This window comes from Lynx rufus, unplaced genomic scaffold (genome assembly GCF_022079265.1).
Source record: "Lynx rufus isolate CCGP_SWC_20201006 ecotype Redwood Valley unplaced genomic scaffold, mLynRuf1.p SCAF_29, whole genome shotgun sequence".
Taxonomy (NCBI): Eukaryota; Metazoa; Chordata; class Mammalia; order Carnivora; family Felidae; genus Lynx; species Lynx rufus.
Window position 1 is genome coordinate 2,819,099 of NW_025814844.1, and position 23,536 is coordinate 2,842,634.

General features: G+C 35.8%; 1 protein-coding gene across 1 annotated transcript in view; it reads right to left on the reverse strand.

Moving 5' to 3' along the window:
- Positions 1 to 23,536, reverse strand: part of CEP192 (centrosomal protein 192) — a 133,218-nt gene that overhangs the window by 66,395 nt on the left and 43,287 nt on the right. Inside the window, exons 10-17 of the mRNA XM_047090282.1 lie at positions 18,962 to 19,322; positions 18,433 to 18,576; positions 11,227 to 11,291; positions 10,367 to 10,576; positions 8,233 to 8,359; positions 6,722 to 6,840; positions 645 to 1,467; positions 424 to 550 (exon numbers count right to left, since the gene is read on the reverse strand). Coding sequence (XP_046946238.1) covers positions 424 to 550; positions 645 to 1,467; positions 6,722 to 6,840; positions 8,233 to 8,359; positions 10,367 to 10,576; positions 11,227 to 11,291; positions 18,433 to 18,576; positions 18,962 to 19,322 — 1,976 coding nt within the window. The remainder of the gene's footprint in view (positions 1 to 423; positions 551 to 644; positions 1,468 to 6,721; positions 6,841 to 8,232; positions 8,360 to 10,366; positions 10,577 to 11,226; positions 11,292 to 18,432; positions 18,577 to 18,961; positions 19,323 to 23,536) is intronic.

Sequence of the window (23,536 nt, forward strand, 5' to 3'; positions counted from 1 at the left end):
TCTTCTAGAGATCTATCCTTAAGAAATCAGTCAAAACACAGAAAAAAAAAATTAAGGGCAAAGTTGTTCATCTCTGTATCATTAAAATGGCAAACAAACAATACAATTAACTGGCAAAACACAGTAAAATGTTGTAGTATCTACCACTATCCACCAGAACCATCAAATAATCCATTCCTGATTCATTGTGCAGACTGTAACATTACTAATTTCCTCTTAAATATACAAAGAATCATCATAATAAGTGAATAAGAATTTACACAGAAAAATGGCTTGAAACAAATTCACAAAGTGTTTACAATACTTACCTCTGAGAAATGAACCTATAAATGATTATTTTTATTCTTCACACTTTTTCTAATTTTCTTATACTGAACATATATTTTTATTAAAGAAAAAGGAAAACAAAAGGTAAGCACCTACCCTGATAAACTTGTTCCAGATATTTCACTAGGAGAAGAATGACTCAGTGGAGAGGAGGAAGGTCTGAAGCTTTCCTGGTCGTCCTCTGAGCTGTGTTCACCACGCTCAGGAGAGTGATTTTTCAAATCTACCAGAAAGGTGTTATTTTCCAATGAGAACAACAACAAAATACACCACTTGTGTGCAATTTTGCAAATGTGACCAATTACTTCGACACTTACCAACATTTTTAGGCGCAATTATGGAATGTTTTCCAAAAGTCACATGTTTTTCACTGTTGCTTCCTTCACTAAGATACTCATTTTGGCTCTGATTTTCTCTATTATTTTGTATTTCTTCACACTCTTCTGACATCCAAATGGATGCTACTCCGGGGTTCTTTACTAATGAATAATTATTAGGTATTGGAGTGCATACTGAGGTGGCTGTTTTGTGATTGCCAATATCTGGTAATTTGTTATCAATAGGGTAGGTCTTCACATCAACTATTGCACTTTCACTCTCTTTTCTATTTGTAAGAATTGAATTTGGAGAGCTTGCTCTAAATGATTCTTGATTCTTGTGCTCTCCATTTCCACCATAAAAAGTACATGCTGTATTTTTTTCTGGTTCCCTTATATTAGCAGCATCTAAGTCCACTGTATGGATATCTTGTGTAGTCTGTTCTTTTGGTAAAGATAAATCCCAAATATCAGACACACCAGCTCTTGAAAAGTTTTCCAGCCCACCTTCACACCTACTAACTTCTGTTTTTTTAAGGTATTTCTCCATATCAAACATGCTGGATCCATTACTTTTTTCTGTATCATTAGGCACAAACTGAGACACAATGGAATAGTCCTTTTGTTTATCGTCTTCCTGTAAAGTCTTCTCTCTGGTTTTATTTGAAAGTGCCTTGATCATGGCAGCAAGTTGGGAAGGATCAGTACTCACTGATGCATCTGCAATGGCTGAAGCAATGGTGCTTATCCTAAGTACAGAATCACCACCAGTAGGTGGCTTGCTTTTGTATCTTTGGGGTTTGCTACTCATGAAGGAAGTGTCCTAGAAATGAGAAAATTCACATCAGATAAATTTACCTCCTTTCCATGAACATGTACATATTAATTTAATCTTTAGACATTACATAAGATTTAATAGCAACAAGAAATTAATGGTAATACCAATTAATACTGTAACTTAAAAAGACAGCTACTATCAACTTTACTTACAGAGTCCCGGTTTACCCACAAAATTAGATTATCAATTGTCCAAAAAAAAAAAAAAAAAAAATCTTTAGGAGTTAAAGAGATGTTCAATCTCAGTAACTAGACTAAAATGATCTGAGATTGCTAGCATTCCTCATTCATGTCAGAAGCAAACATAAACCCTGTCTAGAAGATTATAACTCCCATGGCCTCAAATCATTTCAATAACTTTTCCTGTAAAAATACACCCCTCCATCAATGAATGACACATGATGTTCCAAGATAAAGTGTCCCAAATCCCAGAGACACAGACCCATGGCGGATATACAGACAATGGAGTTATCAGAATCTAAAACACATCTAAATCTAAAACATAAGATCTAAAATTATACTTAAGGAAATAAAAGACAATATTGAGAACACAGAGGACTAGAAATTATAAAGAACTAAATATACATTAGATTATATAGTTGAAAAATACAATAACAAATTAAGAACCCAGTGGATAGATTTAACAACAACTTGGACTCAAGTGAAAAAAGAATGAGACTTAGAAGTCTGAAAAAATATTCAGAATGAACCATAAAAGAGAAAGTAACAGAAAATACACAATAGAACAGAGAGAACAGGAAAAAGGCATACTCTGAGAAAGTCTAACATACCTGTACCTGAACTCTCAGAAGAAAAAGGAGAGAAATAGAACAAAAAGTTTATTTGAAGATAAACTGGCTGCAAATTTTCTAAAACTTATGAAAGTCAACAACCCAAGATTCAAGAAGGCCTACAAACCCCAAAGAGGATAAAACAAAAGGTATCTAAGAACATCCCAGCAAAACAGATTAAAAACCAAAGATAAAAACGTTTAAAGAAGGCAGAGGTAAGATATATTATCTTTAATAAAGTTAGCAATAAGATTGATAGAAAACTTTTTAAATGAAATATGAAATAATATATTCAAATTGCTAAAAGTTGCTTTTAACATAGAAGTCTATACTAAACAAAAATATGCTTTAAGAATAAAGGTGAAATAAAGATATTTTTTAGAGATAAAAACAGAATCCATTACCAGTAGACCCTTATTAAAAGAAATTATAAGGATATTCTTCAAGCAAAATAAAATCTCAGATGGAAAGTCAGAGATGCATATTGGTTTTGTATATAATAGCAGTCACCACAACCTTCATCAAATGGCTTATAGGGTTTAAATAGAGAATTAAAATATAAAACAATAGTAACTTGTAAGACTGAAGTGGAATAAACAGTGCTTTTTGGTCCTGTTAACTAAGAGGTAAGAAAAAGAACAAATTTCAATTTTTATTAAACATTAGTAATCAAAGAAAACAGGTTATAATTTCTTAGGTAATTACTAAAATAACAGGAAAATAATATACAATCACCAAATTAACAAAGGGAGGAAACTGGAGTAATATAAAAAAATACTTCTAAAAAGTCCACAAGAATATACCAAAAAAAAGAATGAAAGTGAATAAAAAGACCAGAATTAAATGCCTATATATTGGTAATTCCATTAAATGTAAGAAAGAAAGAATGACTGTGAAACTGGTTAAAAAATAAAATCCAATTCTATGTACTTTTAAGAGACACATCTAAAATATGAAGATATAGAAGGTTAAAAAGCAAAATAAAAAAGATATAACATGCAAACACTAAATAATTAAACACTGAAGAAAGAAAGCTGGTATTACCTATATTAATATCAGATTAGGCTTAAAGCATAATGCATAACTACAGACAAAGGCAGTCATGCACAATGACAGAAGGTTCGATTCACCAGAAACAATTCTAATTTGTACGTACCTAAAAACATAGCCTCGAAATTTTTCAAGCAAATACTGCCAGATTCATAATGAATAACAGACAAATCCATAATAATAGGGTGAGATTTTATAATATCTAAGTAACTGAAAGAACAAGCACAATAATTTTAAGGATACATTTGATCACCATGATTTTGTAAATTTCACCTAAATAAAATATACAGAAGAGAGCAACCAAAGATCACACCACAGGCATTCCTGTCATGTGCATAGAAAGTATTTTCAAAAATTGAACATGTCTCAATAAATTTCAAAGGACTAAAACCCAAGTTTCTCTGACTACTGTACAACCAGGCCTATAATCAATATTTTAAAATTAGGAAAATCCTCAAATGTTTGGAAACTAAGCGATACACTTGAAAAAACCAATGGACCAGAGAAATTAGAAAATACATTAAACGGACTAATAAAGACAGTATGACATATCAAAACGTGATAAAAAAATAGAATAGGATGCAACAAAATCCCAGCTTTCAGGGAAATTTAGATCATCAGATGTTTATGTAGGAAAAGCAGAAAAATTAGGCTAAGTATTCATTTCCAGAAGTTAAAAAAACAACAAATTAAATCCACAGAAAATATGAGGAAGGAAACAAAAACCAAAAACTATGAACAGAAAGAGAATAAAATTAACGAATTAATAAAATCAAGAAATATCTGGTAAGAATTACTAAGGGAAAAAAGAGAGAGGCAAAAGAACCAATATATAACAAAGAAGACATCGCTTAAGAACCTAACGTATTAAACAATCACAAGAGGATATTATGGAGTGATATATTTTCAAGTTTATTTATTTAATTAAAAAAAATTTTTTTTCAACGTTTTTTATTTTATTTTTGGGACAGAGGGAGACAGAGCATGAACGGGGGAGGGGCAAAGAGAGAGGGAGACACAGAATCGGAAACAGGCTCCAGGCTCCGAGCCATCAGCCCAGAGCCTGACACGGGGCTCGAACTCACGGACCGCGAGATCGTGACCTGGCTGAAGTCGGACGCTTAACCGACTGCACCACCCAGGCGCCCCTATTTATTTCATTTAAAAAATTTTTTTTTAATTTATTCATTTTGAGAGAGACACAGAGAGAGACAGCAGGGGAGGGGCAGAGAGAGAGACAGAGAGAGAATCCCAAGCAGATTTGGCATTATCAGCATGGAGCCCAATGTGGGGCTCGAACTCAGGAAATGTGAGATCGTGACCCGAGCTGAAACCAATAGTCGGACGCTTAACTGACTGAGCCACCCAGGTGCCTCTCAAGTTTAGATGAAAGGTTAAAATTCCTAGGAAACTACACTTTATTAAAATGGACACAATTTTCTTAGGTTTATTTATTTTGAGAGAGAGAGAGAATGAGAACAGGGAGGAGCAGAAAGAGGGAGAGAAAAATCCCAAGCAGCTGTCATAGTGGAGCCCGAAGCAGGGCTCAGACCCACAAACTGTGAGATCATGACCTGAGCTGAAACAAAGAACAGGACGTTTAACCAACTCGAGCCACCCATGCACCCAGAAACGGACACAAGTTTTAAACATCAGAATAGTCTTATAACTATTAAAGAAATTGAATCAGCAATTAAAAAGTATTAAAGAAAACTCCAGACTCAGAGGATCTCACCAATGTATTCTACCAAAATCTAATAGCATCAATCTTACACTCTTCTGGAAAAAGATAAAAAATGAGACCATCAAAACCTTGATACCAAAACCAAAAAGGCATTCTCTCACAGATGCAAAATTCTAAATAGACCATTAGGCAACCAAATCCAAGTGATCTATAAAAAAGACAGTGGATCATAACCCAAGTAAAGTTTATTCCAAGTGTAGAAGAACGGTATAATATGAAAAAACTATTTAATGTAATTCACCACATTACCAGAAAAAAAAAAAAGCTTATGTTTACCTTGATAGATACAAAAAAGCATTTGACAAGATTCAACCTCTTTACAAGTTAAAAACAAACTAGGAGACAAATATTAGAAGGGAATTTTAAAAATCAATGATAAAAAAAAAAAAAGACCCTACAGCACATTTCCAATTTACAAATAAAATACTGAAGAGCTTTCCCACCCTGTCAGGAAACCCCAACATCAGCACTTCTCTTCAACACAATTTTGAGGTGTAGTCAGGTTAGCTAGTCAAAGAAATGAAGGTATCAAAACCAGAAAGGAACAAAACTGTTGTTATTCTTAGATGATAAAACTGCATACGTAGAAAAAAAATTATATATATATACATAACATGTATTTCTGTTTAGCTACAAAAAGGAAGAATGGAGTTAAGAAAGATAATATTAAAATATTGTTTGTTTCAAAAAAAATATTATTTCAATAAGTTAGCAAGAAATTTAACAAAAGATGTGCAAAAATCTCTGCGCACACACACACACACACACACACACACATACAAATCATAAAATACAGAGAAAAATTAAAACCTAAGTGGAACAATATATATATTTTCATGAATTAGAAGATTTAGTATTATAAAGACGTAAACTGGACTGTTCTAAGATAAAACACAACCATAATTAAAAGTCCAATAGTGTTGCTGGTTGGTTGGTCTACTGAAGGTGACAATCTGATTTTAAAATATATATGAAAATGCAAAGGGCCAACAACCAAAATACTTTTAAAAGAAAAGTAAGAGAAGAGGACTTATCCAAAACTTATAAAGCCACAGTATTTTAACAGTATCCTATTGACATAAGATAGAACCCAAATGTCTGACATATCTAATGAACATAGAAACTGAATACTATATAGTAATGAAAATAAGCTTCTATTAATACTTAACAACATAGTTGAATCTAGCAAACACAAGTGAAAAAAAATCAAAGAAAAAGAATACATGCTATATGATTTCTTGTACATAAAGTTCAAAAACAGGCAAAATTAATACAGTGTTAGAGTCAAGATAAGAGGAGTAGCATTCAGAAGGGGCATAAAAATGGTTTCTGGGCTACTAGCAATGTTCTCTTTTTTGATCTGGAATGTACAAAGGTGTGTAAATTGTGATAACTCATTGACTCTCAGTTTGCTTTATAAACAAATTTATGTATGTTTATTACGTTTAGTAGGTATGTAGGTATGTAGCATGTATATTTATTATACATTGATTAAAATGCTATTAAACATCAAAGGACATTTATAATAAAACTGAATCCAAAAAACCCCAACCATGTTATACTGCATGTATTTTTCTCATGTGACCTTATGTTGATCTTATACAAGAACTGTGACAATGTGGTTTTAGTTTTCCTCCATGGAAGGCTTAAGATACCTCTATTTTGCTGTTACTGGCCGTTAATGTCACATCACTTTCATCCACTTGTGAAATACTCTCCAGTTCTTCAGCCTGAAGTGTAACTGATTCTTCACTTAGCTGTGCTTTTAGGTCTCCTGTAGAAAATACACAGTAATTCAACTTACATCTATATACTATCTCACAAAAATAATCTGTGGGATAAGGACCACTCAACATGATTAACCGCCAAGGAAGAAGTCTTTGTACCCAACATCAGTCATCTTCACAAAAACTGTTTAAATGTATAGTCGCTAAGACAAAGGACTAGGGCATTGTTAATTTGCTTCTGCCAAGTTTAAACTTTGAAGATTGTGGATTTCAATCTCTCCTTTGCAAATACTGACATACTCAATTAATATTTCAATTAATTAAACATTTCACAAATATATAATAAGCTGAATTTAAAAATGAGTATTCCTTACAATAACAGAAAATCAACTAATTATATATACAGCCTCTTTATCCCAACTCCTCTATTGGAAGACAGGCTCTTTAAGGACTGGAGCGTATTTTGTACAATTTTATACGATATGTTAGCACCAGGCACCACACTAGCAAAAAGTAGCTGTTCAATAATTGTATGTTAAGCAAGAAAGTCTGATTTTAAATATATATCATGGATATTAATCATACTTAGAGACTATCATAGTCCAAATCTCAAATAGCTTTTTAAAAAATTTTTTTTAATGTTTATTTATTTTTGAGAGAGAGAGAGGGAGATAGAGACAGAGTGTGAGTGGGGTAGGGGCAGAGAGGAAGACACAGAATCCAAAGCAGGCTCCAAGCTCTGAGCTGTTGGCACAGAGCCCGACATGTGGCCAGAACCCAGGAACCGTGAGATCATGACCTGAGCTGAAGTCAGACACTTAACTGACCGAGCCATCCAAGCACCCCCAAATCTCAAACAGCTTTTTAACCAAAAGTCTACTTGAATATAATAGCTACAGTTCATTAACCAAGTAGTTCAATTTTTTTTTAACTCAGTAGTTTAATAGGCCAATTTAACTAGCCCATTTGAACAGATTATATTTTATTTACTTTGGGTTTTTTACAAAAGGGTTTAGGTGGGTTTTGGCTGACTTGTTTCCACTTTTGATTAAAAAGGCAATGTGGCGGGGGGGCACCTGGGTGGCTTAGTCAATCGAGAGTCTGACTTCGGCTCAGGTCATGATCTCGCAGTTCGTAGGTTCGAGTCCCGCATCAGGCTCTCTGCTGTCAATGCAGAGCCTGCTTCAGATCCTCTGTCTCCCTCACTCTACTCTTCTCCAGCTTCTGTCTCTCAAAAATAAACACACATTAAACAAAATAAATAAAATAAATAAAAAAGGCAATGTGGGGTGATAAAAGGATAAAATCTGTGACTAATAGTGACAATATCCAAGGTGATGTATACATTTTCACTCATAAAGAATATGATCACACAACCACTAATTTATAGGTTAAAAAAAAAAAAAGGTTACTAAAAACTCCTTCATTTAATCCATTACCTGAAAATACATCATGGTTAACATGAGCCGTTTCTTTTTCCAAATTACTTCTTGATACATCAGATTTTCTTAAGAGAGCAACAGGTTCTCTCTTCTCTGGTGATCTAATAAAATAACCAAATGATGGCTACAAAATAAACATGTGAATTATTTCCTTAATTTCAACTACTTTGAGAAATTCTAGACTATTTTATTTTACTATGGGTAACCTAACTAAATGAATTCAACAAAATAATTCTGTTCTTTTCATTTAAACTTAAATTACTAGAGATAAAATTTAAAAGTCTAGTTTTATTTCCTTAGTGCCATCTTCAATCATCAAAAATAATATGTCAAATAAGTCGCTCTTATTAAGAAATCCAACTTCAAACAACCTAGAAATGACATTTCGTTCCTTCAGTAATTATTATTGAGCACCTACTGTGTCAAGCACTATTAATCATAGGGTGACATGTCAATGAGAAAAAAAGACAAAATTTCCTGCCTTCCTGGAACTTACAGTATAAGGATATTTATTTTATACACTACGTCCTTGAAAATCTTTGTTAAGATTAGGTATGTTCTTAGCAGTTAATGAGCCGGGAATTCCCACTTGTCTTAATTATAGAACTTTCACATGATAGACCTGAAATGTAAATTCATTAAATGCACTCAATTTTCCACTGATCTTTACCTGGGAATTTCTTCCCTTGATCCAACAACCTGAATGCAAGTAACATTTCATAACTAAAACGAAAACAGAAACTCCAAATGATAGATCTATTTTTCCATGACCTGGTGCTTTATTTAGTAAGAAGGAATTCATTAACTCTTCAACTTCTCCCCTAATGTAAAAAATCGATCCAGGCAGGATGTTAATCCTGTCTCTCTAAAGCATTTATTTTCATTTTTTAATTCACTACACAGACAGGACCCACAGTTCAGTTTCAAATTTGAGTTCTGTAATTCAACTTTGAGTTCTAATACCATGGCTATTATTTCAAATTATACTGTTAGTGAAATCCAGTTTTAATAACCACTCCCTCCAATAACCCAACTCCCTATATGGAATTTATCAAGCCTTTTGACTCTACCTCCAAAAGAAATCTTGAATCCTTGATTTTTTTGTGTCCCTACTATCATTCTAGACCCCAGCCTTCACCGTATCTCTTCCCACGTGCTAAGCCTCTGCCTGCTTCTATTCCTCCTTTTTGGTTCACTGACCCTCTCCACCCAGGCTCCATCTATAATAGCATCATTTCACACATGGAGATGAGGCTGGCACCATGACAAAGTTGCTCCCTGCTTCTAAGCACTTCTTCCCAGTTCATTTCAGATGCACCCAAGTCCTACAAGGATCCCACATGATCTGGCCCAATCTTCTACCATTAAATCACCCCACCCCTCTCCCCCATTCACATTAGCTCCACTGTTCTGCTTTCTGATCCTCCACAGGCCACTTCTAGTTCCTACTTCCAAGCCTTCACATAGAGGGTCTCCCCTTGCTTGGAACACTCTGCCTCCATATCTTTTGGCAGCTGCCTCCTTCCCATCATTTAGGTCCCAGCTCAGTAACATCTCCTCAGGGGCCACCCCTGACCACCACAGCTATAGCAACTCCTTCTCCTTAGCATGCTTCATAGAAATTACCACTGTTGCATTTTCAAATTTTTACATGTATTGCCACTTATTAAACAAAAACATTCCTATATTTCAAAACATGTTTTCAGATAAGAGGTTAAAGAAAAAATCAATCCTCGATTTCTTCCCATCAACTAATGATGTAACAATAGCAGCATCAACTACCAGGTATTGAATACTTACTCCAAGTTAATCTTGGTGCTAACTGCTTTGTGTGTCCCATCACACTTAATTCTTATGAAACCCTATTAAATAGCGCTGGATTTTAAAAACTAGAAAATTAAGACATAGAGGAGTTAAATAAATTGTTCCGTGTCACAGAATTAGTTAAAAGGTAGAACTAGGACCGGAGTCAGGGTCTGACCGACTATAAAACCTAACCTATCTATCACAGTCCTAACATGTCCCTATTCTATCCCTGCTGTAAAGATACTATGCTGTAGCTAATACCATCATACCATTCCAAATATAAGGTCTGGTGAATTCAACCACTTGTAGCACGTATCATACTTACTCTTTTCACATTGTAACCACCACCAAGGCAACCAAGAGCTTCAGATCTTTGAGCAAAGAACTCTCCTAAAGACAGGCGTAAATAACTGGCATCATCTTTGTCCAAATCTGATGTGCTAAGTGATTTCCTCAACAAACTGTAATTAATTGAAGTTCCCCAAGACGTATCCCCTAGTGCAGCTGAAGTGTTTTGGGCATCTATATTTTCTTCCTAGGGAGAAAGTTATTGTTTCATTTTATTTCCCCAGCAAGGCTTCTGTTTTTCTAACATGCAAAAATAAAAAATTTAACTAAGAAAATGTAAGCATTTTAATTTTTTAAAAATTTGGACAAACCTCAAGCTCAAGCAGCTAATAAAGCAGCTTAATTTCTTTACATAGCATTACTTCATTTTGAAACATGGTTAAGGGGCGCCTGGGTGGCTCAGTTGGTTGAGCATCCAGCTTCAGCTCAGGTCATGATCTCACGGTTCATGAGTTCAAGCCCCACATCGTGCTCTGTGCTGACAGCTCAGAGCCTGGAGCCTGCTTTGGATTCTGTGTCTCCTTCTATCTCTGCCCCTCCCCCACTTGTGTTCTGTCTCTCTGTCTCTCAAAAATAAACAAATGTAAAAAAAAAAAGTTTAAAAAAAAAACATGGTTAAAAACTATAGAGAGATCTTTGAAGCCTATTAGGGTGATTTTAAGCGAATTAAACATTTAGTATGTCAGTTCTTTTTCAATTAATAATTGAGGGTATGAAGGAAAGAGCAGAAATTGTCTAAACATGAGCAAATAAGACATAATTCTATAAAACTATGTACCTATCCAGAAAGAATACAGGTATATTTTAAACTTTGGTTAATGCCAATAAAATACAAACCTGCATAAATTGATGCTCTTTATTAAATTCCTCTTCATCTTGTGCAATCAAATCCAATGCTTCAGCTTAAAAGAGAATCAGTTTATATAATTAAATTATACTAATGCCTAATTAAATACCAACAGATAAATAAAACTTGTCTAGTTAGGAAGATGAAATAAAGAAATAAATTTGAAAAAAGTATATGAAAGCTTTCATCATGCAACTGATGCATCTGTTTTAAGTATGTAAGTCTGTGATTCTCAAAGTTTTGGTAATGAACATTATACTGTTAGTGTTTTTATCAGTTACTAACTTGCCCTAACTTAATTAACCAAAGGGGCTTTACAATGTAAGCTTTTTATTTGTAGAAGATTCACATTAACTTTAGCCTTTGAAGATTTTGGCACACCTGATTTAAGGTACCTGCCCATGAATACCTGTGAAATTTTATCTGAACCATCACGACGTCAAGCCACTCTCTAAATTTATTGTGAAGAGGTGGGCTGGGGTGCCCAACCACCTGTTTGCCCAGGACTGTCTCAGTGTTAGACTGGAAAGTTCCGCATCCCAGCAAACCCCACAGCCTGAACAGATGGAAACAAGTGGTCACCCAACATCTGACCTCAAAGCTCTCTGCCTGCCTGCTGCCCAGGCTGAGCCTCTGCCTGGTACTTCAGGAGAATGGCTGAAATGGGAAGGGTGCATGCAATCCAGAAGTGTCCACCATGGCCCAAACAAGGGAGATGTCCCCCTCTCTCATTATCCATCAGGGGCTAATCAGATCCAAACTGCCCTTTTGGAAACCCGACAGTTCAACATTAATATCTTGAGAGACCAAATGAAAATTGAAACAGGAGAATATTTCCAATCAGGAAAAGCAGAACACGAGAGATAGCTCAGATTCTTACTTGTTAGGACAGTGTTCATCCTTTACCTTGTGAGCCCATCATTTCTTATACAAACACATCCTTAACTTAGCAGTCTATGAATGGGTATGAAGACAACCATGCAATTCTCAAAATCACATGAAAAATATAATCTTTCACATAAAAATTTTTCTATGAAGATTCTCTGTAGGGCCCATGACTCCAACTAAGTTAAAAACCATTGCCTTAAAACATAAAAGTACCAATCAACCAAATGTAACAGCCAAAGAAGGGAAAGTAGGAAATCAGGCCTAATGAAGATAACCCAGAAAAACAATTTACTTCAATGAGGTAAATACTGAATGTTCTTTAAATCATTAAGTAAACAGTTCCAAAAGCTGTTTATCATATCCCTAAGTACTTTTTCCCTGTACTTTAAGAGATTCTTCAATTAAAGAAAAATCTACAGTACCATTACCTTGAATGCTCATCACAAATCAGTCAGCAATTATGAAAAAACTTCATTTTTTATAAGACTCTATGCCCAATTCTTTGCCAAATCTCAAACAGTCCTTTCAAACATCTCCTGAATACGTTAGTTGCTAAAATTTGAAGCAGCACATATACCACAGGCCTCAGGCCATGTTTAAATCCTAGGCCATAAGCTGAAGTGATGTAGTGATTCAGATGCATGGAGCTGTCAGAGAGGGGTAAGACAGAAATGGGGCAGAGGAAGTCGTATCTCTTAAGTAAACTTCCTGAATAAAGTTTGTTAAGTAGATAAATTTTCGTTTCAAATGATTCTGACATTATGAAATTACGCCTTGGTCCCACCTTCCTCTTCTGAATTATATCTCCTCTTACATTTTCAAAATTCCCTTCCTCTTTCCTATAAAACTGCTTCCACTGCATTCAGCTCCCCTGACCCTGATTTCCTGACCCAGTTCATCCTTTCTTCCCTTCCATCAAACTTTTTTCCATAGTTTTCCATAATCATTTTCTCCATTTCTTTACCATCCATGCTACTCATCCTTTCCAACCTGCTCGTTATTGTTTATTCCCGAACCACAAGGATGGCTTCGTTAAACATCTCTTTTATTTCAGTTTTCCTTTAATAGTGACGTACCCACACAGTTCAAAATGCAAAGGTACACATATGTACAAGAGTTTCCAGAAGTTAACCAAACACATAAAAGGGAATTCAACACTGAAAAGTCTCCCCCTCATCCCTGACCCCACATCCCACACCTCCAGAAGCAATCAATAGATAAAATGCTCCTGAAATCCTGATTTGAATCTATTTTTTTTTTTTAACGTTTATTTATTTTTGAGACAGAGAGAGACAGAGCATTAACAGGGGAGGGGCAGAAACAGAGGGAGACACAGAATCCAAAACAGGCTCCAGGCTCTGAGCTGTCAGCACAGAGCCCGACACGGGGCTCGAACTCACGAACTGTGAGATCATGACCTGAGCCAAAGTCAGACGCTTAACCGACTGAGCCACCCAGATGCCCCTCTATTTGCTTTTTGAGTTCAAGTAGCTAGGGATTCTTGCAATCCATTTCTTTCTTTCTTTTTAAAAAATTTTTCCATTTTATGTATTTACAAATATGTGTGTCCTCCCTTCTTCCACCTTTTTACACAAATTTCAGAATATTTTATGTGCTTTTCTATGTCTGGGAATTAAAGAATTTATTTTAGGGGCACCAGTCAGTTAAGCGCTAACTCTTGATTTCGGCTCAGGTCATGATCTCATAGTTCAAGAATTCTAGCCCCGCACTGGGCTCCGTGCTGACAGTGTAGATAAAGCCTGCTTGGGATTCCATCTCCCCATCTGTCTCTGTACCCCCGTGCGTGCTCGCTCCCTCAAAAATAAACTTAAAAAAAAAAAAAAGAATTTTAGTGATTACTGCATACTAGCACCTAAAGAGCCCTTTTCCATTTTTTTAATGACCACAATGTATTTCCTTATATGGATGTACCTTATTTAGTTAGTCCTGTTTTGTACATCCACATTGCTTCCAACCTTTTGTGATTATAAACAATGTATAAGTAATAACCTTGCACATACATCACATGCCATTTCTGCAAGTATAATTGAAGAATAAGTTCCCAAAAGAACTGTTTGGTATGTACATTTGTAACTTTGTTAGATGCTGTAATACTGCTCTACCTACATGCTGTGCCTATTAAAGTACTATAATACCTGTTTTCTTCACACTGTTGCCAACATAGTTATAGTACCAAATTTTTAGATCACTGTCAATGAAATAACTGAAAAATAGTATCATGGAGTGGTTTTACTATGCATTTCTTTCCATGAGTAAGTTCCATGAACTTTTTTGGAATATTTAACAACCATTTTCATTTCATTTTCCATAAATTTTGTTTACACCTTTGCCCAATTCTACATTGAGTAGCTAGTCTTTTTCTTATTGTTTGTTAGAACTATTTACTACTAGGAAAATGGGCCTTAATCTGTAACATGAATAGCAAATATTTTTTCTCAGTTTGATCACTAATTTTTAAAAACTATTCATCAAAGCACAATATACATATGAAAAGTATATATAAGTGTACTCATAAACTCAATAAACACAACCGTATAGCCAGATCAGTACCCCAGACGAAGAAAGAGAACTCTACTAGCACCCCAAAAGGCCCCTCGAGCTTCCTTCTCATCACTACATGCCCATCCAAGGGTAACTACTATCCTTACTCCACAGGGCAGGGTACATTTAAAATATATACAAATAGGGGCGCCTGGGTGGCGCAGTCGGTTAAGCGTCCAACTTCAGCCAGGTCACGATCTCGCGGTCCGTGAGTTCGAGCCCCGCGTCAGGCTCTGGGCTGATGGCTCAGAGCCTGGAGCCTGTTTCCGATTCTGTGTCTCCCTCTCTCTCTGCCCCTCCCCCGTTCATGCTCTGTCTCTCTCTGTCCCAAAAATAAATAAACGTTGAAAAAATATATATATATACAAATAGATCTACATAGCAGGTATCCTTACTCTGCTTTATTTCATCCTACATACTTATGAAATTCATGCATGTTGCTGCAAGTAGCTACACATCACTTATTCCCATTGCTACATAGCACTCCAATGTATGAATAAACACAATCCATTCTATCATTAATGAGAATTACGGAGTTTCTAATTTGGAGATAAACATATAATGCTGCTATGAATATTTCAGTGTAGATCTTTTGGTTAACCATATACCTGTACACTGGATATATAACTCTGGTGCAGAATTACTGGGTCCTCAAGTATGAAGTTCATAAAGTTCACCTCTAAAAGCTCCTGCTAGACAAGTTTCCGAAATGGTTCTATCACTTTACATTCCCACCAGTTGCACATGAGAATTCCATGACCACTCACTTTCTAAGTGATACAAATGTCAGAATATTTTATATGCTTTTCTATGTCCTGGAATTAAAGAATTTATTTTAGGGGTGCCTGGGTGGCTCAGTCAGTGAAGCCTCCAACTCTTGATTTCGGCTCAGGTCATGATCTCATAGTTCGTGAGTTCTAGCCCCGCACTGGGCTCCATGCTGTACAACTATCCACTATCCAGTCTGTACCCCCTTGTTCTTCCTAAATCAAGATGTCATTGAGCAAGCTTTAACTGTAACTTAACTTCCAATTCCTGGCTTATACTTCCAACTACCGAGTATCTCCACCACAAACCACAATTATCCAAAATTCTACAATCTCTTCTGATTTTCCCATCTCAGTTCATGGTATTGCCATTTTCCCAAATAACTCAGACCACAAACTTCAATCTTTTCTTGCCTTCCTACTATCTCCTGAAATCCAGTCACCAAATCCTAACCATTTTATTGCCAGGTCTTTCACCAGCTGTTTGCTTTTCATTCTGTGACACCTAGATTTCTACAACATCCTAAGGAATCTCCCACTCAACTAACTGTCCATCAGTACCAGAAGATGACTCACAAAGGTAGTTGGACAATCAAGTCTTCAGTGGCTACCTACTGCTTGCCAACAAGCCTCAACTCCAACATGGTAGTCAAAGCTCAACCCACTCCCTGGCCCTTTATACTTTATACCTTTCTAGCTTCACCTCTTCACCTTTTATTACTCTCCCCTTCCAAAGCTTGACATAAATGCTAGCTACATTAGACTATCTGCCAGTCTCAAAACATACCCAGACTTCCTCATTTCATTGTCTTTCATTAGGTTTTCTATCCATTTGGAATATCTCATGCCCTCAAACATCTACCTCTTCAAACTCTTACCTCAAAAGCCACCTCCTATATGAAATCCCTGTCACCCACTCACACAAAAAGGTTTTTTCTGCTCTAAACTCCAAAACCATTTAGTTTGTGTTTCTTATGATACTGACTGTTGTTTTACACTCTTGTCTTATCCCTCTTGACTGATGAACAATTGCTTAAAGGCTGGAAAAATGCCTTATTTATCTCCACCATTCCCATCATTAGAAGTTTAAGAGGAGCTTAGTACAAGCAGCAGTTAGAATAACTTCTTCCTGTGGCATGTTCTGAGGCTATGAAAAATAAGACTAGGCTTGGGGAGCCTAGGTGACTCATTTGGTTGAGCATCTAACTCTTGATTTTGGCTCAGGTCATGATCCCCGGGTCATGGATCAAGTCACTACGTCAGGCTCTGTGCTGAGTGTGGAGCCTGCTTGGGATTCTCTCTCACTCTCCCTCTGCCTCTCTCCCGGGCTCATGCATGCACACTCTAAAGTATGTATTATGTATGTATGGATGTATGGATGGATGGATGGATGGATAGATAGATAAATAAATATATAAGAACAGGCTTGACAGGCCACTGAATGCCTTTCCTCATGGCAGGTTTAGAGGTGCTCAGGCACTGGAGGCCTCAGTGGCAGAGCATCTCCATAACCTAAGGCTCAAAATGCCATGTGTCATATGTACTGCAGACCTAACTCGGTTTTTCCTTGCATGGTCAGAGATTCTGCTAATCAAGAAACCTAGCTGATATTCCTAATGCTCTCATCCTTTGAGATTTATCTTTTCTGTCACCTTTCTCCCATCATTTCTACATTTCTTATGTTTTACTCTAAAATGGATTTTGCAACTGTTCACTTATCAAAATATTTCTTTTGTTCAAGACAGGATTTTAAAAGTGAGAATGTAGGGGTGCCTGGGTGGCTCAGTCAGTTAAGCATCTGACTCTCAATTTCAGTTTAGGTCATGATCTCATGGTTTATGAATTCAAACCCCAAGTCAAGCTCTGTGCTGACAGCATGGAGCCTGCTTGGGATTCTCTCTCTCTCTCTCTCTCTCTCTCTCTCTCTCTCTCTTTCTGTCTCTCTCTCCCTCCCTCCCTCTCTCAAATAACGTTAAAAATAAAAATAAAAAAAGTGAGAATGTAAACTGGGGCACCCAGCTGACTCACTTGGTAGACTATATGACTCTTGATCTGGGAGTTAAAAGTTCAAACCCCATGTTGAGTGTAGAGATTACTTAAAAATAAAATCTTTAAGGAAAAAAAAAAGTGAGAATGTAACCCTAAGGTCCCTTCCAACTCTGTCATATGAAGGTTCTAAACTGATGTAAAAGAATGATAGTCTGACTCACTGTCCTTGCTTAAAGAAAAGGCTCAGCTCATTCTGCAATGGTTAGCACTAACTCAAGCCTTTGTTCCTATAAAAACAGCTGAAAAGCTCAGTATTACAGTTGACCATTGCACAACAATAGGTTTGAACTGCACAGGTCCACTGACACACAGATTTTTTTTTTCAATATAGAAAGTACAGTGCTATAAATGTGTTTTCCTTATGATTTTTTTCTTTTTTTAAAATATCTTTTGAAAATGTTTATTTATTTTTGAGAGCATGCAAGTGGGGGAGGGACAGAGAGAGGGGAAAGGAGGATCCAAAGTGGGCTATACGCTAACAGGCTAACAGCAGCTAGCCCACTGTGGGGCTCGAACTCATGAACCGTGAGATTGTGACCTGAGTGGAAGTCGGACGCTCAACTGACTGAGCCACCCAGGTCCCTCTTATGATTTTCTTATTAACATTTTCTTTTCTCTAGCTTATCTTATTATAAGAATACAGTATATAATACATGTAACACACAAAATATATGTTAATAGACAATGTTATCACTTAAGGCTTTTGGTAACCAGTAGGCTGTTGGTAGTTAAGATTTTGGAAAGTCAAAAGTTATACACAGATTTTCAATGACGCAAGGAGCTGGCACCCCTTATTCCTCACATTGTTCAGGGTTCAAATGTATAGTCCAAAAATGATTTGATGTGGCCAACCAATATATACAGAGTAATCTCAGAACACCATTAAAAACAATGAAAATGGGATAATAAGGTGGTTATCAATACACTTACAACCAGATCTGAAGTCTTCATTTATCTCATCAGTTAGAGCCATGTTTAAAACTTGTTCCTTATTAAAAGATGTATAATATGCAAGGTCAGTGACCCATCTGCCCTCTTCATTTTGATAGACCACACTCTGTGGCAGATCTATTTCTAAAAAATCCAAAAATATACAATGACATATGAAACAAAATGATACTAGTTTAAAAAAAGAATCCATTCCCACAAAAGTCCTCCAATCGTGGAAAAGCTGACCTTAACCCCAGGAGAAATCTATAATGGAGAATGAGGGAAAAAGAAAAAGAAAACTAAGACTTAAAATAGTATATGTCTACCAGATCTGTAAGTAAAGATGTAATTTTTAATCCATAAAACACTTAAATATTTTAATATGAAAGATTAGGCAAGTTCCCCTTGAAAATATACTCTATTGTATAAACATTTTATACATCTTTATTTTTTTAAGCCTTCTTACTACACTATAGGTTAACTAACTAGAATTTAAATAAAAATTTGAAGAAAAATAAAACCTACTTACGCTCTTTACTCTTTTCAGTGGACTTGTCACATTCACATGTCCTTCTTTCACTTGTTGGTGACTGAAGAGTATCAGTGGAATTAATTTCATTGTCACTAACAGGCTTCAAAGATGCTCTGTCCATATATTTTTGAATGGACACTTTAGGAGTCTCCGTGTCTAAACATCTATCCATAGGTAAAACTGTTTTTGAACCAGATGCCAAGTGCTTATTTTGATGAAGAGACCTGGCCTCCAGCTTTAAAGGGTCCATTACATCAAAATCACCTTCACTGGCATTTGTGTCATGAAAATAAACAGGGTTAAATTTCGCATTAGTAGCCCTGATAGTCTTCACAGGAACTTCTTCTCTTGCGCTCTCCTTTAAAAATGAATAACAAAGTAGCCATAAGTTTTGTTTTTCATGACTCATTCCAAACTTTATGGGAAAAAATTACGTAGTAGATGTAAATGGTTATTATGTAAAGCATCAGACTATATAGTGTTCACTGTACTCTATTAGACTACATAAGAACCAATTTTAAGCAATATACCAAAACCAAAATTCATGCCGTGGTCATTGCAAACGTCTATCAACAGATTCAGATACCAAAGGTGAGCTCAACATGTTCATTATATTACATACAGGACATTAGAAATATCAGTTTGAACTCTTATAATTACCACTAAAACTCTCTAAAAGCATGGCAAGCCCATTAATGTGACCAGACTCATAAAATTAATATGAGTAACATCCCTTGAGAACAGGTGTACTAATATCTTTTAACAGGAGTAAAATAGCATATACTACAGATGCCCATGAGGTGCCAAATAACAACTGCATCAGACAAGGCAAATTAAGCCAGTGCCTCAAAACCATGCTCTCTGACATACTTTCCCAAATGGCATTTCTTATTCTTTCCTAGAATAACAACTGCTGAAAAAGAGCCCAAGTGCCTACAATACTTTTAGAAATCCAGCTACCACTGTAATTTCAAGTGCCAATAAATCCTGTAAGAGCAGTCTTTTCTGTCATGAGATGTATGATGACAAAAACAGCCTCACAAGTTTTTTGAAGTTAAAATACTAAAAGCAGGTAGTTCTACATAAAAGAAAAGATGCTGACTTTGAAATAAAGTCATAGGTTTAAATCCTACTGCCAGCACTTACTAACTGGGTGATCTTCCAAAAATGTCTTACAAAAAATAAACTTACATCCTACCTTATATCAAAATAAATTCCAGACGGCTTAAACATTTAGATGCAAAAGTGCTAGGAGAAAATAGAGATGAATAGTTTTAAAGTCTTTAGTGGATAACATCTAAGTATAACACTCTCCTGGGTTAAAAATTTCCCAGCCTTAACCCCAGGTCCTGTAAATTGTAACCTTATTTGGAATCTGGGTCTTTGCAGATTAAGTTAAATTAAGGATCTTGAAATAAGACCATCCTGGAGTTAGAATGGGCCTTTAACCCAGTGAGCGGTGTCCTTATAAGAGAAAAAAGATTTTAGCAGGATACAGAGACACTGAGAGAAAGGCCATGTAAAGAGGAAGGCAAATATTCAAGTGATGCTGCCACAAGCAAAGAAAACCAGGAGCCATTAGCTGCTGGAAGAGGCAAGAAGAGGAGCCTTTGGAGGGAGCTTATCCCTTCCAATACCCTGATTTCCAATTTTGGGCCTCTAGAATGTGAGACTACATTTCTCTTGTTGCAGGCTAAGGTTCCAGCAGCCCTAGGAAACTAATACAAACATAAAAGTCTAAAAATGCATAAGGACTGGGAGAGGGAAGACCATCTTGAAGACACAGGGAGAAAAAGTCCATCTATAAGGCAAGGAGAGAAGCACAAGGAGAAACCAACCCTACTGAAACCTTATTCTCTGAATTCTCTAGAAGTGTGAGAAAATAAATTTCTATTGTTTGGCAAATGAGTAAATAAATACATAAAATGCATAAGGATCAAAATATCTCTTTAACATAGAAAGCTTATAAAAACAATACTTAAAATATGAATATTACAACAGAAAAAAAGACAAGGAGACAAAGAAATGCCATTTAAAGACATAACTATTTTTAATATAGAATACTAGCAAAGAGTAAAAAAGAACCAGAATGAAACAGAAATTAAAAAAAAAACAATAGATAGTATCAATGAAACTGAGTTGGTTCTCAAAAGGTAAAGAAAACTGATAAACCTTTAGCCAGGCTTATCAAGATAAAAGAGAAAGAACTCAAATAAATAAAATCAGAAATGAAAGCAGTTACAACTGACACCACAGAAATACAAAGGATTATATAAGAGAATACTATGAAAAATTATAATCCAACAAAGTGGACAACCTGGAAGAAATGAATTAATTTCTAGAAACATCTTCCAACTGAATCAGGAAGAAATAGAAAATCTAAACAGACTGATTACTAGCAACAAATTAATCAGTAATCAAAAAATTCCCCACAAGCAAATATCTAGGACTAGATAGCTTCACTGATAAATTCTCTTAAAGAAGAGTTAACACCCATTCTTCCCATACTCTTTCAAAAAATAGAAGAAGGAATGCTTCCAAGTTCATTCCACAAAACCAGCATTAACCTGACACCAAAACTGTAGACTCATATCCCTGATAAACATAGATACAAAAACCCTTAACAAAATATTAGCAAGCCAAATTCAACAACACATTTATTACAATCAGATGTAATTTATTCCAGGTATGCAAGGATGGCTGAATATTCATAAATCAATCAACATGATACACCACATTAACAGAATGAAGGATAAAAATCATACAATTATCTCAACAGATGCAGAAAAAGTATTTGACATAATTCAATATCTACTCATGATAAAAACTCTCAACAAAGTGGGTTTAGAGGGAACATACTCGAATATAATATATAATAAACCCCCAACTAAATCATACTCAGTAGTGAAAAGCTTAAAGCTTTTCCTCAAAGATCAGGAACAAGACAAGGATGTCCACTCTTACCACTTTTATTCAACACAGTATTAGAAGTCCTAGCCCAGTAATCAGACAAGAAATGGAATAAAAGGCATCCAGATTGAAAAGGAAACAAAACTGTCACTATTTTCATATGACATAATACTATAGATAGAAAGCTCTAAGGATTCCACCAAAAACTATTAAAACTAATAAATTTAGTGAAGTTGCAGGATACAAAATTAATATACAGAAATTGGTTCTGTTTCAGTACTAATAATGATAAGTAGCAGAAAGAGAAAGTTTTTAAAATCCTATTTACAATATCATCAGAAAGAATAAAGTATCTAGGAATAAATTTAAGCAAGGAAGTGAAAGATCTATACTTTGAAAACTTATAAGATACCAACGAAAGAGGGGTGCCAGGTAGCTCAGTAAGCTGAATGTCCAATTCTTGATTTTGGTTCGGGTCGTGATCCCAGAGTCATGGGATCAAGTCCTGAATCAGGCTCCATGCTCGGCATGAAGCCTGCTTAAGATTTTCTCCCTCCCTCCCTCTCTCTCTCTTGCTCTCTCTCTCTCTCTCTCTCTTTCCCTCTGCCCTTCTCCCCCACTCACACTTTCTCTCTAAAATAAAAAAAAAAAAGAAAACAGAAAGAAAAGAAAGATGACCCAAATAAATAAATGGAAGGTAAACTATATTCATGGACTGGAAGAATATTGTTAAAATGTCCATAGTACTCAAAGCAATTTACACATTTAATGCAATACCTATCAAAATACCAATAATATTTTTTACAGAACTAGAAAAAATAATCCTAAAATTTGTATGGAACATAAAAGTCCCCAAATAACCAAAGCAATGTTGAGACAGAAGAACAAAGCTGGAGGTATCACCATCCCAGATTTCAAACTATACTACAAAGCTATAGTAATCAAAACAGTTAATGCTAAAAAAAAAAAAAATAGTTACAAGGGGCACCTGGGCAGCTCAGTCAGTTAAGCATCTGATGCTTGATTTTGGCTCATGTCACGATCTCACAGTCGTGCGACTGACCCCATTTTGGGCTCTGTGCTGGGCGTGGAGCTTGCTTAAGATTCTCTCTCTCCCTCTGCCCCTCCCTCCCTGCTCATGCTCACATGCACACGCTCTCTAAAAAAAAAAAAAGTTATGGTACAGGCACAAAAACAGACACAGAGATCAGTGGAACAGAACAGAGTCTACAAATAAGCCCATGCTTATATGGTCAATTAATCTAGGACAAAAGAGGAAAGAATATACATTGGAGAATAACAATCTCTTCAATAAACAGTGTTGAAAAAAATGGACATGGGGCGCCTGGGTGGCGCAGTCGGTTAAGCGTCCGACTTCAGCCAGGTCACGATCTCGCGGTCCGGGAGTTCGAGCCCCGCGTCAGGCTCTGGGCTGATGGCTCAGAGCCTGGAGCCTGTTTCCGATTCTGTGTCTCCCTCTCTCTCTGCCCCTCCCCCGTTCATGCTCTGTCTCTCTCTGTCCCAAAAATAAATAAACGTTGAAAAAAAAAGTTAAAAAAAAAATAAAAGAAAAAAAAGAAAAAAAAAAGAAAAAACTGGACAGCTACATGCAAAAGAATGAAACTGTACCACTGTCTTTCACTATATACAAAAATAAACTCA